The 18,789-nt window shown below is 41.7% G+C and overlaps 1 protein-coding gene across 2 annotated transcripts in view; it reads left to right on the top strand.

Moving 5' to 3' along the window:
- rasa4 (RAS p21 protein activator 4) overlaps positions 1–18,789 on the top strand; it is a 76,447-nt gene that overhangs the window by 19,244 nt on the left and 38,414 nt on the right. For both annotated transcript variants that reach the window (XM_014197850.3, XM_014197849.3), the window contains 2 exons: positions 1,454–1,515; positions 10,537–10,663. In XM_014197850.3, the coding sequence (XP_014053325.1) occupies positions 1,454–1,515; positions 10,537–10,663 (189 nt within the window). The remainder of the gene's footprint in view (positions 1–1,453; positions 1,516–10,536; positions 10,664–18,789) is intronic.

Here is an 18,789-nt window from a genome sequence, read left to right as displayed (position 1 = left end):
TGAGATGTCTCTAAAACTTGATTGGAGTCCGTCTGTGGTATATTCAACTGATTGGACATGATTTAGAAAGGCACACACCTGTCTATATTTAAGGTCCCACAGTTTACAGTGCATTTCAGAGCAAAAACCAAGCCATGAGGTTGAAGGAGTTGACTGTAGAGCCCCGAAACATGATTGTCTCAGCACAGATCTGGGTAAGGATACCAATAAAAATTGTAGCATTGAAGATCCCCAAGAACAAGTACAACCAAAGACAACCATCTCTGTAGCACTCCACCAATCAGGCCTTTATGGTAGAGTGGCCAGACGGAAGTCACTCCTCAGTAAAGGCACATGACAGCTCGCTTGGAGTTTGCCAAAAGGCACCTAAAGGACTCAGACCATGAGAAACAAGATTATCTGGTGTGATGAAACCAAGATTGAACTCTTTGGCCTGAATGCCAAGCGTCACATCTGGAGGAAACCTGGCACCATTCAGCTGCAGGGACTGGGAGTCAGGATCGAGACAAAGATGAACGGAGCCAAGTACAGAGAGATCCTTGATGAAAACCTGCTCCAGAGTGCTCAGGACCTCTGGGGAAAAGGCTGGGGCAAAGGTACACCTTCCAACAAGAACACGACCTTAAGCACACAGACAATGCAGGAGTAGCTTTGGGACAAGTCTCTGAATGTCCTTATGTGGCCCAGCCAGAGCCCGGACTTGAACCCGATCGAACATCTCTGGATAGACCTGAAAATAGCTGTGCAGCAACGCTCTCCATCCAACCTGACAGAGCTTGAGAGGATCTGCTGAGAAGGGAGAAACACTCCAAATACAGGTGTGTCAAGCTTGTAGCGTCATACCCAAGAAGACGCGGGGCTGTAATCGCTGCCAAAGATGCTTCAACAAAGTACTGAGTAAAGGCTCTGCATGCTTATGTAAAAGTGATATTAATTCTTTTTTTTATTTTTTATACAAACATGTTTTTGCTTTGTCATTACAGGGTATTGTGTGTAGATTTTGATGAGCGGGGGAAACAATTTAATACATTTTAGAACAAGGCTGTAACGTAACAAAATGTGATACAAGTCAAGCAGTCTGAATACTTTCCGACTGTATTGTAGACCTATATTTAAAAGAAAAATATAATAATTTAGTTGTCTTAACAAATTTCTGGGATATTTAGCGTCCTCTTCTCCCTGGGCTTGCAATCAGTTGCGGTGTGCAAAAAACGGCTGCGCCGGTATAAAACCAGGAAGTTGATTACAAGTGACCCATTGTCTTATCATAAGACCTTTGAACATGAGAAGTTGCTAAAACTACATTATTGTGCAAGAAAAACCTGTGACGGCTAGCCTGCATTGCGGTAAACATACACACTGCAGACTCATATGAATTTATTATTGACAGTGGTACAAACTTGAAGAGCAAGTTCAGTGGAATCTACCTAACCTGTCGCCCTTGTCGTTCCAGCCGTGATGACGTCATCGGGAAGGTATCCATCAATAAGGAAGCCTTGGCTGCCAAACCACAAGGTGAGACCTCGCTGCGGCTGTGTTTTCCTCAAATCATGGCCGGAGGCAATATATACTGCTCAAAAAAATAAAGGGAACACTTAAACAACACAATGTAACTCCAAGTCTATCACACTTCTGTGAAATCAAACTGTCCACTTAGGAAGCAACACTGATTGACAATACATTTCACATGCTGTTGTGCAAATGGAATAGACAACAGGTTGAAATTATAGGCAATAAGCAAGACACCCCCAATAAAGGAGTGGTTCAGCAGGTGGAGACCACAGACCACTTCTCAGTTCCTATGCTTCCTGTCTGATGTTTTGGTCACTTTTGAATGCTGGCGGTGCTTTCATTCTAGTGGTAGCATGACAACCCACACAAGTGGCTCAGGTAGTGCAGCTCATCCAGGATGGCACATCAATGCGAGCTGTGGCAAGAAGGTTTGCTGTGTCTGTCAGCGTAGTGTCCAGAGCATGAAGGCGCTACCAGGAGACAGGCCAGTACATCAGGAGACGTGGAGGAGGCCGTAGGAGGGCAACAACCCAGCAGCAGGACCGCTACCTCCGCCTTTGTGCAAGGAGGAGCAGGAGGAGCACTGCCAGAGCCCTGCAAAATGATCTCCAGCAGCCCACAAATGTGCATGTGTCTGCTCAAACGGTCAGAAACAGACTCCATGAGGGTGGTATGAGGGCCCGACGTCCACAGGTGGGGGTTGTGCTTACAGCCCAACACCGTGCAGGACATTTGGCATTTGCCAGAGAACACCAAGATTGGCAAATTCGCCACTGGCGCCCTGTGCTCTTCACAGATGAAAGCAGGTTCACACTGAGCACGTGACAAACGTGACAGAGTCTGGAGACGCTGTGGAGAACGTTCTGCTGCCTGCAACATCCTCCAGCATGACCAGTTTGGCGGTGGGTCAGTCATGGTGTGGGGTGGCATTTATTTGGGGGGCCGCACAGCCCTCCATGTGCTCGCCAGAGGTAGCCTGACTGCCATTAGGTACCGAGATGAGATCCTCAGACCCCTTGTGAGACCATATGCTGGTGCGGTTGGCCCTGGGTTCCTCCTAATGCAAGACAATGCTAGACCTCATGTGGCTGGAGTGTGTCAGCAGTTCCTGCAAGAGGAAGGCATTGATGCTATGGACTGGTCCGCCCGTTCCCCAGACCTGAATCCAATTGAGCACATCTGGGACATCATGTCTCGCTCCATCCACCAACGCCACGTTGCACCACAGACTGTCCAGGAGTTGGCGGATGCTTTAGTCCAGGTCTGGGAGGAGATCCCTCAGGAGACCATCCGCCACCTCATCAGGAGCATGCCCAGGCGTTGTAGGGAGGTCATACAGGCATGTGGAGGCCCCACACACTACTGAGCCTCATTTTGACTTGTTTTAAGGACATTACATCAAAGTTGGATCAGCCTGTAATGTGGTTTTCCACTTTAATTTTGAGTGTGACTCCAAATCCAGACCTCCATGGGTTGATAAATTGGATTTACATTGATTATTTTTGTGTGATTTTGTTGTCAGCACATTCAACTATGTAAAGAAAAAAGTATTTTAATAAGATTATTTCTTTCATTCATATCTAGGATGTATTGTTTAAGTGTTCCCTTTATTTTTTTGAGCAGCTTACAAGCTGTGTTTTGGCCCAAAACATGTCCAATTTATTTAGCCATGTGCACTTTCCTTTACGCTAACACTGACCAATTTCTTTGAGTTTTAGCAACTTCCATGTTCTCAGAAATGATGACAGAGAGGAGACTGGAGTAAGCTAGTTGATCTTCGCATGTTGTCTGGTCAAATGGACCCATGTTTTTTGAACAACGGTACACTACCGGTCACAAGTTTTAGAACACCCACTAAATTGTAGAATAATAGTAAAGACATCAAAACTATGAAATAACACATGGAATCATGTAATAACCCTAAAAGTGTTCAATCAAAATATATTTCAAATAGCCACCCTTTGCCTTGACAACTTTGCACACTCTTTGCATTCTTTCAACCAGCTTCACCTGAAATGCTTTTACAACAGTCTTGAAGGAGTTCCCACATATGCTGAGCACTTGTTGACTGATTTTCCTTCACTCTGCGGTCTGACTCATCCCAAACCATCTCAATTTGGTTGGGGGATTGTGGAGGCCAGGTCATCTGATGCAGCACTCCATCATTCCATCACTCCTTTTTTGCCAAATAGCCCTTCCACAGCCTGGTGTCTTGGGTCATTGTCCTGTTGAGAAACAAATGATAGTACCACTAAGCCCAAACCAGATGGGATGGCGTATTGCTGCAGAATGCTGTGGTAGCCATGCTGGTTAAGTGTGCGTTGAATTCTAAATAAATCAGTGTCACCAGCAAATCACTCCCACACAATAATAACAACACCACCTCCATGCTTTACGGTGGGAAATACACATGCGGAGATAATCATTCCCCCACACCGCGTCTCACAAAGACACGGCGGTTGGAATCAATAATCTCCAATTTGGAGTCCAGACCAAAGTACACAATTTGTAAGTCGCTCTGGATAAGAGCGTCTGCTAAATGACGTAAATGTAAATGTACACATTTCCACCAGTCTAATGTCCATTGCTTGTATTTCTTGGCCCAAGCAAGTCTCTTCTTCTTATTGGTGTCCTTTAGTAGTGGTCTCCTCTGAACAGTTGATGTTGGGATGTGTCTGTTACTTGAACTCTGCGAAGCATTTATTTAGGCTGGTATTTCTGAGGCTGGTAACTCTAGTGAACTTATCCTCTGCAGCAGAGGTAACTCTGCCTCTTCCATTCCTGTGGCAGTCCCCTTGAGAGCCAGTTTCATCATAGCGCTTGATGGTTTTTGCTACTACACTTGAAGAAACTTTCAAAGTTCTTGAAATTTTCCGTATTGACTGACCATGTTTTAAAGTAATGATGGACTCATTTCTCTTTGCTTATTTGAGCTGTTCTTGCCATAATATGGACATGGTCTTTTACCAAATAGGGCTATCTTCTGTATACCCCCACCCCCACCTTGTCACCACACTACTGATTGGCTCAAACGCATTAAGAAGGAAAGAAATTCCACAAATGTACTTTTTAACAAGGCACACCTGTTAATTGAAATGCAATCCAGGTGACTACCTCATGAAGCTGGTTGAGAGAATGCCAAGAGTGTGCAAAGCTGTCATCAAGGCAAAGGGTGGCTATTTGAAGAATCTCACATTTTATTTAAATATGTGTTGATTTGTTTAACCTCTTGGGGCTAGGTGGGACGCTAGCGTGCCACCTGTGGTGCACTCCATCAACAGCAGGTGCATTTCAAGAGCGGCAAATTTGAATCCAAATAAATGTCAAAATTCAAATTTTTCAAAAATACAACTATGTTACACCATTTGAAAGATAAACATCTCCTTAATCTAACCACGTTTTACGATTTCAAAAAGGTTTTACGGCGAAAGCATAAATTTAGAGTATGTTAGGACAGTACATTTACAAGAGTTGTGTGTAATGTTTTGTCAAGTCAAAGACAGGGTCACCAAAACCATAAAACCAGCTAAAATGATACACTAACCTTTTACAATCTCCATCAGATGACACTCCTAGGACATTATGTTAGACAATGCATGCATTTTTAGTTCTATCAAGTTCATATTTATATACAAAAACAGCGTTTTACTATGGCATTGATGTTGAGGAAATCGTTTCCCTCCAATAACCGGCAGTCAAGTCAGCGTCAGAAATTAAATAATTAAAATTAGAAAACATTGGTAAAATATTATATTGTCATTTAAAGAATTATAGATTTACATCTTTTGAACGCAATCAACTTGCCAGATTTAAAAATAACCTTACTGGGAAATCACACTTTGCAATAATCTGAGCACTGTGCCCAGAAAAATACGCGTTGCGATACAGACTAGACGTCATGTTGGGGAGATCTAAAATCGAAAATACTATGTAAATAATCCATTACCTTTGATTCTCTTCATCAGATGTCACTTCCAGGTATCACAGGTCCATAACGAATGTAGTTTTGTTCAAAAAAGCTCATCATTTATGTCCAAAAATCTCCGTCTCGTTAGCACATGATGTAAGCCAGCCGGACTTCTCGTCATGAACGAGGGGAAAAAATATATTTCCGTTCGTTCAAACATGTCAAACGTTGTATAGCATAAATCATTAGGGCCTTTTTTAACCAGAACATGAATAATATTCAAGGTGGACGAATGCATAGCCTTTTATAACGTATTGGAACGAGGGTACCCAACATGAAGTAGCGCGCCAGGTGTCTAATGGGACATCACCGTTCCATGGCTCTTGTTCGGTCAGATCTCCCTCCAGAAGACTCAAAACACTTTGTAAAGGCTGGTGACATCTAGTGGAAGCAATAGGAAGTGCCAAAATATTCCTAAACCCCTGTGTTTTTCAATGGGAGAGGTTTAAACTCAATACAACACATCAGGTATCCACTTCCTGTCAGAAAATGTCTCAGGGTTTTGCCTGCCAAATGAGTTCTGTTATACTCACAGACACCATTCAAACAGTTTTGGAAACTTTAGAGTGTTTTCTATCCATATATAATAAGTATATGCATATTCTAGTTACTGGGTAGGATTAGTAACCAGATTAAATCGGGTACATTTTTTTTATCCAGACGTGCAAATGCTGCCCCCTAGACCCAACAGGTTAACACATTTTTGGTTACTACATGATTCCATATGTGTTATTTCATAGTTTTGATGTCTTCACTATTATTCTACAATGTAGACCTTTTGACCGGTAGTTATGTCTCAACTCGTCCTTCCAGTAAAGGAATTCCCTCTACTCTGTAAGAGTAAAAGGGATCAGATGAGTTCAGGAGTAAAGTCATCTTGTGTGCTTAGTCATTATCTGGACTATTGATTCAAGGATCCCTGCATTCCACTGTTGTCATGACGCTGGTGTGGTGAGTCATGACGCTGGTGTGGTGAGTCATCACATAGCCCTAGAGCATACTTTTGTTTTCTAAATAACTGACACGACAATCACATAGGTTCACAAGTGGATATTCCTTGAATGAGGTCTTACTCACTTGGTTCATAAGTCTGGGTTTGCACTGAGAAAAGGCCCACTGGATTTTAATGGGCCAGTTTCCCGGACAGAGAATCAAGCCTGTGCATGGTCCTGGACTAAAAAGCATGATCAATATCCATTGAAATAACTTCTTAGTCCAGGACTGGGCTTAATCTTTGTATGGGAAACCGGCCCATAAAAATGAAGTGGGCCTTTTCCCAGTGCAATCTCAGACTTATGGTTAGAATAACACTTATCCCACCAACGCTGCTTTGAGCCATTGTTTGTCTGATCGTCTCTACCTGCTGGCTTACCTTAGTGTTGCCAGGCTGACTCACTGGGCAAAACACAGGGGTGACTACAGAGCTTCGTGAAGAGAGTGGCATGTGGGTGAGGGGCCTGAGTCACACTGCACAGTAGGGTCGTGACACTGATGCTGGTCGTGGGGGGTAGTCTTACTCAGTTTTCTCCCATGCAGGGATGATGGTGACTTTCTGGCACTCACGAAGACGAGGGCGGGATCACTCATTAGTCTTGGTGGCTGGTACTTGCTGAAGGTGTAGCTAATAACTCCAATGAGCATTATGTATTTGTAAGATGTGGCAGCTTGTTTAAATTCCCAAGATACTTCTAGATAATTACGAGCTGATTGATCAACTCTGTTATGATTCACATGGTAGCAAGCCAACTGGTATAATGCTTTGTTACTTCCAATAATATGAATAATATGTTGTTTATACAGGATTTTTGTAGGGCATCATGCATGCTTAAGACAGGCCAATGATATACCAGTTTGGTGTAGTCTGTTATGATCAAACATTTTTACCAAACACTGTACACTACAAGACAACATATAAACGTTAGCTTCTTTATATTGCATCTCCTGTATACAGTACGTCATTGGATCTCAGTTTTGTGGACTGGTAATCATTTACAAACAGTGAAAGAACATCTCTTACTCATAATCACAAAGGCTAGATGGAGCACTTTTCCAGGGGTCTATTGCTTTCTCATTGTTATGATTAAGGGAAGTGTTTATACATAAGTCGGGCAAGCATATTCATACCCTCTTGTCTCCGCATTGTAATCCATTGCAGATGCGTTGCTTTGGAAACAAAGGCTTCGCCTGGTTGGTCAGAGACAAGTTTTAAAGGGGAGACCAAGGCTTAAATTAAAGGGGATGAACAGTGACTTCATTTGTCATCCTTGTTTAAACGGTAGGCCAAACATTAAAGGAGACGAACAGTCATCACCCCTCACCCTTTTATCTGCTACACCATCAGAGCCTTCAACATGTTACTTTTTTTTCTGAAGACATAATTAAATGAGAATCATTCCAGTTTGAAAACCACCACAAAAATAGATCCCTTTTGTGTGATGTCAGGCCATGTTCTACTGCTTGACAGTGTGAATGTGCTTCTATGCTAGGGGGCTCACACTTGAGGTGTCTGGGGGATTACTGTGGAAATAACCTTGAGAGAAGCAGGCTGTATGGAGAGGGACCTCTGAGAAAGGGGGTGGGAGCAGGAGGAAGGGGGTGGAAAAGAGAGGACTGTGAGAGCAATGAATCACCTTTTGAAGCAGGCAGGTCAAAGCTTGAAAGGTTAGAGACCCCTAGTGTGTGTGTGTGTGTTTGCCAGTCACGGTTTGAACACTTTCATGGATGAGACCTTTCACTGATGCCGACTGCCCTCTGCCAAGGTTTGGTCAAGTGTATACTAATCCTAAACAGAATGCTGTGGAGAACATTTGTGCGTTTGAACGTCTTGGAAAAACTATCTGGCCTTAACAGATATTCTTAAATCTCAACCCGGTACAGACCGAAGAGGACTGGCCACCCCTCAGAGCCTGGTTCCTCTCTGGGTTTCTTCCTAGGTTTCTGCCTTCTGGGGATTTTCTTTTCTAGCCACTGCTCCTGCATTGCTTGCTCTTTGGTGTTTTAGGCTGGGTATCTGTAAAGCACTGCTGATGTAAAAAGGGCTTTAAAATCAATCACATTTATTTTATAAAACATTTTAAGTCGAGTCAACTCGTACTCATCCATATTTGATATCATTTTGTTTTTTTAGTTCAGTTTCCCTCATTGTACATGTTTTAGGAGATGGCATATACCAGACAGGACGGCGACGTTTCCTCAGAATGGTCTTCACATGGTCTCTGTCCCAAATGGCACCCTACTCCCTTTATAGTGCACTGCTTTTGACCAGGGTCCATATGACTCTGGTAAAACGTAGCGTACTATAAAGGGACTTGTGGGCCAGAGACCGTACATGAACTATTCAGTGTTACTGGTGTATTTTTCTACTCTAAAACCACTGACATTACTTTTCATGCTGTGCTCGAAATGGAAACTGACCGACTCCTTGTTTCAGTTCACTTATTCTGAAATTACTTCATCAATGTTGTGCCCATTGTAGACAGGAGTCTCCCTTCCTCCAGTTTCTGTTCCCTGGCTGAATGCCAGCCAACATTTCACAATGTTCAGAGAAAAGCCTTTGTCATCAACACAACTTACTCCTCTCACTGTTTGTTCTTGAATAGATAGTTAATTGTACATTTTCAGCACAACGGGAATTTGACTTCTAAGATGGAGATTGAAAAATAACTGATAATCAAGACAGCCCTCAAAATAGAGGCGATGAAACTACTGCTGTCAGTCTGAAGTTTAAGGCCTCCATGGTTGTCCCAAATGGTACCCTTTTCCCTATATTGTGCCTCTTTTGACAAAAATAGTGTAATATGTAGGGAATAGGGTCCCATATCGCCTCATGGCCACAAGTAGCTATCAGCACAGATCATTGACCAATGTTCCATCTGTTTTGTAACCCATGCGCAGTCCGCTGAACCAATGATCAGACTGTTTGTAACCCACGCACAGTCCGCTGAACCAATGATCTGTATCTGCATTAGAAACAAGACAGCCTAATAAAAAAAAAAAAGCCTCAAAGCTTTTTTTTCCGTCCTGCTTTGTGGAAACGTCTGTGGTTGTAGCCAGATTTATTTTTGTCCCTCACTCAGCCGGCAATAAAGAATAATGTTGCTTGACTAGAGACACCCTGGAATATCAATCAGGAGAAAAAACACTTCTTTCAAGGGTAAACACAGAACGATTCTGGGAAATCTTTCCGACTTGATAGGACACTTCATAAATCATTGGGAAGCTGGAAGAAATAGGCCTACTGGTTGAATGTAGTTGGAAATTATCTGGAGGGATGAAGAGTCAATTCACTGGTTGTTTCATTCAGCTTCTGTATTTTATGCATTGACTTTATGATGAGCTGAATTCTGACAAAATACATGAGTTGGGCCATATGTAGGAAATAAATGTGAAATAGCTACTGTACTCTGAAATATCAGACCTGGAAAACCTTTGGATAATACCAATGATTGTAAGGATAATAACAGATTTAGTGAGACTGAGACTGTCCTAATGTTTTCCTTTTAATCAAGGAACTTATTGCCTGTGGTTTATTTCCCGATAAATCTACAATTTATTGCTTGTGCTTGGTTGACTAAATCTGTTATTATCCTTAGTCATTGGTATTATCCAGAGGTTTTCCAGGTCGGATATTAATTCAGAGTACAGTATATTTGAGTCCAAATTGCAGTGCATGTATTAGATCTGTTCCAGTTCGGAGGCTGTTGAATGCAGGTTTAAACCGGGTTCAAGATCTACTCGCGCAGAACCGACTGCATCACAGGCATTTAGGTATTTTACATAAAGCCTCCAAAAGCCTGAGACGCAGAGAAAGGATGTTATTGGTGGGATTTATTCACTGTGTGTGTACGACATACTGTATTCCCCTCACGAATTACCTTATCTCATCAGAGCAATACACAAGCCATCTCAAACAGGAAAGTGTGTTTTATGAGCATGTTTTCTTATATATATTTTGGGTTTTATTTATTTATTTAACCTTTGGTTATGAGCGTGTAAAGTGCATTTGCTATAGGACCATATCTCACGTGTCCCCACACTAACTTTCCTGTGTGTTGAAGGGCTGGATGGCTGGGTGAACCTAACTGAGATTGACCCAGATGAGGAGGTGCAAGGGGAGATTCACCTCCAGATATCAGTGTTAGGGGACGTCCCCAGGATACTGCGCTGCCAAGTACTGGAGGCCAGGTAAGACATGGATGTTGGCTAGTCCTGTATGGCTCATTTGTTGGGGCATAGCGCTTACAATGCCAGGATTGTGGCTTTAATTCTCGCAGTGGCCATCCATACCAAAATGTATGCATTTACTACAGGAAGTTGGATAAAATTGCCTACTAAATGTCTTAGTACATACAGTGGGGGAAAAAAGTATTTGATCCCCTGCTGATTTTGTACGTTTGCCCACTGACAAAGAAAGGATCAGTCTATAATTTTAATGGTAGGTTTATTTGAACAGTGAGAGACAGAATAACAAAAATATCCAGAAAAACGCATGTCAAAAATGTTATAAATTGATTTGCATTTTAATGAGGGAAATAAGTATTGGACCCCCTCTCAATCAGAAAGATTTCTGGCTCCCAGGTGTCTTTTATACAGGTAAAGAGCTGAGATTAGGAGCACACTCTTAAAGGGAGTGCTCCTAACCGCAACTTGTTACCTGTAAAAAAGACACCTGTCCACAGAAGCAATCAATCAATCAGATTCCAAACTCTCCACCATGGCCAAGAACAAAGAGCTTTCCAAGGTTGTCAGCGACAAGATTGTAGACCTACACAAGGCTGGAATGGGCTACAAGACCATCGCCAAGCAGCTTGGTGAGAAGGTGACAACATTTGGTGCGATTATTTGCAAATGGAAGAAACGCAAAAGAACTGTCAATATCCCTCGGCCTGGGGCTCCATGCAAGATCTCACCTCGTGGAGTTGCAATGATCATGAGAATGGTGAGGAATCAGCCCAGAACTACACGGGAGGATCTTGTCAATGATCTCAAGGCAGCTGGGACTATAGTCACCAAGAAAACAATTGGTAACACACTACGCCGTGAAGGACTGAAATCCTGCAAGGTACCCCGGCTCAAGAATACATATACATGCCCGTCTGAAGTTTGCCAATGAACATCTGAATGATTCAGAGGACAACTGGGTAAAAGTGTTGTGGTCAGATGAGACCAAAATGGAGCTCTTTGACATCAACTCAACTCGCCGTGTTTGGAGGAGGAATGCTGCCTATGACCCCAAGAACACCATCTCCACCGTCAAACATGGAGGTGGAAACATTATGCTTTGGGGGTGTTTTTCTGCTAAGGGGACAGGACAACTTCACGCATCAAAGGGATGATGGACGGGGCCAGGCACCGTCAAATCTTGGGTGAGAACCTCCTTCCCTCAGCCAGGGCATTGAAAATGGGTCGTGGATGGGTATTCCAGCATGACAATGACCCAAAACACACGGCCAAGGCAATAAAGGAGTGGCTCAAGAAGAAGCACATTAAGGTCCTGGAGTGGCCTAGCCAGTCTCCAGACCTTAATCCCATAGAAAATCTGTGGAGGGAGCTGAAGGTTCGAGTTGCCAAACGTCAGCTTCGAAACCTTAATGACTTGGAGAAGATCTGCAAAGAGGAGTGGGACAAAATCCCTCCTGAGATGTGTGCAAACCTGGTGGCCAACTACAAGAAACGTCTGACCTTTGTGATTGCCAACAAGGGTTTTGCCACCAAGTACTAAGTCATGTTTTGCAGAGGGGTCAAATACTTATTTCCCTCATTAAAATGCAAATCATTTTATAACATTTTTGACATGCGTTTTTCTGGATTTTTGTTGTTGTTATTCTGTCTCTCACTGTTCAAATAAACCTATTAAAATTAAAATTATAGACTGATCCTTTCTTTGTCAGTGGGCAAACGTACAAAATCGGCAGGGGATCAAATACTTTTTTCCCCCACTGTACACATTCATTACCTAGAAGGTGACAAATTACCCGTGGGCTCTAGGGTGGACCTACTTATCAGGATTTACTCTAGATATGCCGACGGCATCGCTTTGTATAGCAACTACATCACACAAGGCCAGTGCTGATCATTGGTAGTGGATGAGGTGGGGTCTACCATCACTGTATACATTTAATATACATTTTCTTTTACCACTTCTCTATGTATAACCAATTTGTTTATGAATAATTCAGATGTTTTGGATGTTATATACACTACATCACCAAAAGTATGTGCACACCTGCTCGTCAAACATCTCATTCCAAAATCGCAGGCATTTAATATGGAGTTGATCCCCCTTTTTGCTGCTATAACAGCCTCTTTTCTGTGAAGGCTTTCCACTAGATAAACATTGCTGCAGGGACTTGCTTCCATTCAGCCACAAGCGCATTAGTGCGGTCGGGCATTGATGTTGGGCGATTAGGCCTGGCTTGCAGTCGACATTCCAATTAATCCCAAAGGTGTTCGATTAGGTTTGCGGTCCGGGCTCTGTGCAGGCCAGGCTGTATCACAATCGGCCGTGATTGGGAATCCCATAGGGCGGCGGACAATTAGCCCAGTGTCGTCTGGGTTTGGCCGGTGTAGGCCGTCATTGTAAATAAGAATTTGTTCTTAACTGACTTGCCTAGTTAAATAACAGTTCTACCACACTGATCTCAACAAACCATTTTTCTATGGACCTTGCTTTTTGCATTGGGGCCTTGTCATGCTGGAACAGGAAAGGGCCTTCCCAAACTGTTGGAAGCACAGAATCATCTAGAATGTCATTGTGTTTTCACTGCTCCAGAGTCCAATGGCGGCGAGCTTTACACCACTCCAGCCGACACTTGGCATTGCGCATGGTGATCTTAGGCTTGTGTGCGGCAGCTCGGCCATGGAAATCCATTTCATGAAGCTCCAGACTAACAGTTATTGTGCTAACGTTGCTTCCAGTGGCAGTTTGGAACTCGGTAAATTGTTTTAACTGAGGACAAACTATTTTTACGCCCTTCACCACTCGGCGGTCCCATTCTGTGAGCTTGTGTGGCTTACCACTTCATTGCTCTTAGACGTTTTCACTTCACAATAACAGCACTTACAGTTGACCGGAGCAGCTCTAGCAGGGCAGAAACTTGATGTGCTTGTTGGACAGGTGGCATCCTATGACTGTGCCACTTTGACAGTCACTGAGCTCTTAAGGCCATTCTACTGCCAATGTTTGTCTGTAGAGATTGCATGACTGTGTGAGTGATTTAAAAAAATATATATATATATAATTAAAAAAAAAATACACCTGTCAGCAACGGGTGTGGCTAAAATAGTCTAATCCACTAATTTGAAGGGGTGTCCACATACTTTTGTGTGTATATACAGTCGGAAGTTTACATACACCTTAGCCAAATACATTTAAACTTAGTTTTTCACAATTCCTGACATTTAATCTGAGTAAAAATTCCCTGTCTTAGGTCAGTTAGGATCCCCACTTTATTTTAAGATTGTGAAATGTCAGAATAATAGTGTAGAGTGATTTTTATTTCAGCTTTTATTTCTTTCATCACATTCCCAGTGGGTCAGAAGTTTACATACTAATTGAGTGTATTTGGTAGCATTGCCTTTAAATTGTTTAACTTGTCAAACGTTTCGGGTAGCCTTCCACAAGCTTCCCACAATAAGTTGGGTGAATTTTGGCCCATTCCTCCTGATAGAGATGGGTTAACTGAGTCAGGTTTGTAGGCCTCCTTGCTCGCACACGCTTTTTCAGTTCTGCCCACAAATGTTCTATGGGATTGAGGTCAGGGCTTTGTGATGGCCACTCCAATACCTTGACTTTGTCCTTATGCCATTTTGCCACAACTTTGGAAGTATGCTTGGGGTCATTGTCCATTTGGAAGACCCATTTGCGACCAAGCTTTAACTTCCTGACTGATGTCTTGAGATGTTGCTTCAATATATCCACAATTTTCCTTCCTCATGAAGCCATCTATTTTGTGAAGTGCACCAGTCCCTCCTGCAGCAAAGCACCCCCACAACATGATGCTTCCACCCCCATGCTTCATGGTTGGGATGGTGTTCTTTGGCTTGCAAGACTCCCTCTTTTTCCTCCAAACATAATGATGGTCATTATGGCTAAACAGTTCTATTTTTGTTTCATCAGACCAGAGGACATTTCTCCAAAAAGTACGTTCTTTGTCCCCATGTGCAGTTGCAAAACATAGTCAGTTTTTTTTATGGAGGTTTTGGAGCAGTGGCTTCTTCCTTGCTGAGCGGTCTTTCAGGTTATGTCGATATAGGACTCGTTTTACTGTTGATATAGATACTTTTGTACCCGTTTCCTCCAGCATCTTCACAAAGTCCTTTGCTGCTGTTCTGTGATTGATTTGCACTTTTCGCACCAAAGTACGTTTATCTCTAGGAGACAGAACGCGTCTCCTTCCTGAGCGGTATGACGGCTGCGTGGTCCCATAGTGTTTATACTTGCGTACTATTGTTTGTACAGATGAACATGGTACCTTTCAGGCGTTTGGAAATTGCTCCAAAGGATGAACCAGACTTGTGGAGGTCTAAAAAAAAATTTCTGAGGTCTGGCTGATTTCTTTTGATTTTCCCATGATGTCAAGCAGTGACACTGGGTTTGAAGGTAGGCCTTGAAATACATCCACAGGTACACCTCCAATTGACTCAAATTATGTCAATTAGCCTATTAGAAGCTTCTAAAGCCATGACATCATTTTCTGGAATTCTCCAGGCTGTTTAGAGGCACTGTCAACTTAGTGTATGTAAACTTCTGACCCACTGGAATTGTGATACAGTGAAATAATCTGTCTGTAAACAATTGTTGGAAAAATGACTTGTGTCATGCACAAAGTAATGTCCTAAACGACTTGCCAGAACTATGGTTTGTTAACAAGAAATTTGTGGAGGAGTTGAAAAACAAGTTTTAGTGACTCCAACCTAAGTGTATGTAAACTTCCGACTTCAACTGTATTTAGTATATTTCTTGCATTAAAGGTCAAATACAGCTGTTTTTATCTCATTAGCAAATAATGTCGGGTAACAATTAAGTACCTTACTAACTGCATTTCCATCCAAAGTTATGTGAAAAAAGTCACGACATCTGTGACGGAAACAAGTTTTGGTGGAACTTTATAAATTCCGACATGGACATGGTGGGATCGTTTTGTCTGTAAAATTAATTATGTGAGAAATTGTGGTGAGAACACCTATATGCGCAAATATTGATATAACAACCATCATATCGAATTACATTTGGAATCATGCAATATGGTGTGTGTGGTCCTTCCACGACGACTCGGAAAACCATGCAGTTTATTAGGCTACAGATTAAATAAATTATGATGAAGTTCACAGGGTGGTGAAAGTGCACGGTGCTCTTGATGCTCCTTTCCAATAAATATTGAGGGTCTTATTCTGGTGGCATGATGATCGACGCTTGACTGCCGTTTGACAAATAAAAATATTCTCGCTTATCCTTAATAATCTCATGCGTAGACTAACCTACCCGGCCGCACAGCCTACCCACACTATGCGAGCAGTTGGCTAGAGTGCACGTGCCAAGACCAGAGTAGGCACATTTGATATTTAACACATGTTTTTGTGACAACTATCGGTACAGTTAAATGCAATGGAAACACATTGAACTTTATATTTTTATTCGGTACATGAAAACTTCAGCGAAAAATTACATTGTGTGCCGTATGTAATCCCTCATTGATTTGGTATCTGCAACTAGTCAATTTGGTGGAAACACCACTGGTGGAAAATGTGCGTATTTTTGAAAATTTGCCTGAAAATTTGTCGCCAATTGGATGGAAACTAGATACTGTGATTGTTTTATGTTTGACCATTAAAAACAAACAGCTTCTTAGCAAAGAGCAATTTCTCAAGCAAGAATATATCAAGGACAGTCGGAGTGGTCCGAGTGGTGAGGGGAAAACTGAAATCTAGCAGAGAGGTTTGGAACTCTTTCTTATTGGTCTATAAACTTATTTCCCACCTGGTGATGTCACCGAGCAGGCCAAAACTCCTTCCCACCAAAACATGCTCTTACACTAAAGGGGCATAATCATAATTTTCACAGTATTATTCCAACCTCATAGTGTGGAAATATACAGTGCCTATAGAAAATCTCTTGGATTTCTACACATTTTATTGTGATACAAAGTGTGATTTAAAATGGATTTAATTGTAAGAAAATTGTCAGCTATCTACACAATACAATTTTTCTAGATTAATAAAAAAATAAAACGCATATATTGTTCCTTCAGAAAGTACTTACACCTTAATCCACATTTTCTTATAGCTTGAATTAAAGTAAACATTTCTCACCCATCTACACACTATACCCCATAATGACAAAGTGAAGACATGCTTTTAGAAATGTTTGCTAATTTATACAAAAATGAATATACATATCTCATTTACATAAGTTTTCCCACCCCTGAGTCAATACTTGTAGAATCACCTTTGGCAGCGACTACATCTATGAGTCTTTGTGTAAGTCGAAGAGCTTTCCACACCTGGATTGTGCAACATTTGCCCACTTTTTTTATTATTTTCAAAATTCTTCAAGCTCTGTCAAATTGATTGTTGATCATTGCTAGACAACCATTTTCAGGTATCGCCATAGATTTTCAATTAGATTTAAGTCAAAACTGTAACTCGGCCACTCAGGAACAGTCACTGTTTTCTTGGTTAGTAACTCCAGTGTAGATTTGCTCATGTGTTTTAGGTTATTGCCCTGCTGAAAGGTGAATTCTCATCTCCCAGTGTCTGGTGGAAAGCAGACTGAACCAGGTTTTCCTCTAGGATTTTGTCTGTGCTTAACTCCATTTTGTTTCTTTTTTTATCCTGAGAAACTCCCCAGTCATTAACGATTACAGACATACCCATAACATGATACAGCCACCACTATGCTTGAAATTATGGAGCGTGGTACTCAGTAACGTATTGGATTTACCCCAAACAAACATTTTGTATTCAGGACAAAAAGTGAATTGCTTTGCCAATGTTTTGTTTATTGCCTTCTTGCAAACAGGATGCATGTTTTGGAATATTTTCATTCTGTACAGGCTCCCTTCTTTTCACTCTGTCAATTAGGTTAGTATTGTGGAGTAACTACAATGTTTATTTATCCTCATTTCTCTTCGATCACAACCATTCAATTCTGTAACTGTTTTAAAGTCACCATTGGCCTCATAGTGAAATCCCTGAGCGGTTTCCTTCCTCTCCGACAACTGAGTTAGGATGGACGCCTGTATCTTTGTAGTGACTGGGTGTATTTATGCACCATCCAAAGTACAATAACTTCACCATGCTAAAAGGGATATTCAATGTCTGCTTTTTAACCCATCTACCAATAGGTTGCCGCCTTTGCGAGGCATTGGGAACCCTCCCTGGTCTTTGTGGTTGAATCTATGTTTGAAATTCGCTGCTTGACTGAGGGACATTACAATTATCTGTATGTGTGGGGTACAGAGATGAGGTAGTCATTTAAAAAATAATGTTGAACACTATTATTGCGCAGTGAGTGAGTCCATGCAACTTATGTGACCTGTTAAGCACATTTTTACTGAACTTCTTTAGGCTTGCCGTAACAGTTGAATACTTATTGACTCAAGACATTTCAGCTTTTCATTCTTAATTAATTTGTAAAACAATTCAACACAATTCCACTTTGTCATTATGGGTTATTGTAGGCCAGTGACCCAAAAAATCTAAATTTAATACATTTTTAATTCAGGCTTTAACACTTTTTATTCTGTATATTTGTATTCTTTTCACTCTGTCATTTAGGTCATTATTGTGGAGTCACTACAATATTGCTCCATCCTCGGTTTTCTTTCCGTCACAGCCATTGAACTCTGAAGCTGTCTTAAAATCACCAGTGGCCTCATGGTGACATCCTAAGCAGTTTCCTATCCTGTAGCTTAGTTCAGAAGGACGACTGCATCATCCACAGCATAATTATGAACTTTGCATACATCTTTAAGCATGGCCATGTCTGATTTGTTTTTGTTACCCATCTACCAATTACTGCCTTTCTTTGAGGCTTTTGAAAAGCTCCCTGGTCTTTAGTTGAATCTGTTGTTGAAATTCAATACTTGACTGAGGGACCTTACAGATGTTATGTGTATGGGGGACAGAGAAAGGGGTAGTAATTCAAAAATCATGTCAACCCCTATTTCACACACAGTGAGTCCATATAACTTAAGTGATTTGTTAAACCAAATGTAACTTTTGAACTAATTTAGACTTGCCAATACAAAGGGTGTGAATGTTTATGCAATGACTATTTTAGTTATATATATTAAAAAGATAAATTCTAC

This window comes from Salmo salar, chromosome 04, assembly GCF_965601325.2.
Source record: "Salmo salar chromosome 04, fSalSal1, whole genome shotgun sequence".
Classification (NCBI taxonomy): domain Eukaryota; kingdom Metazoa; phylum Chordata; class Actinopteri; order Salmoniformes; family Salmonidae; genus Salmo; species Salmo salar.
Note: the sequence above shows the minus strand (reverse complement) of the source record. Positions and strands in the feature narration are given on the sequence as shown.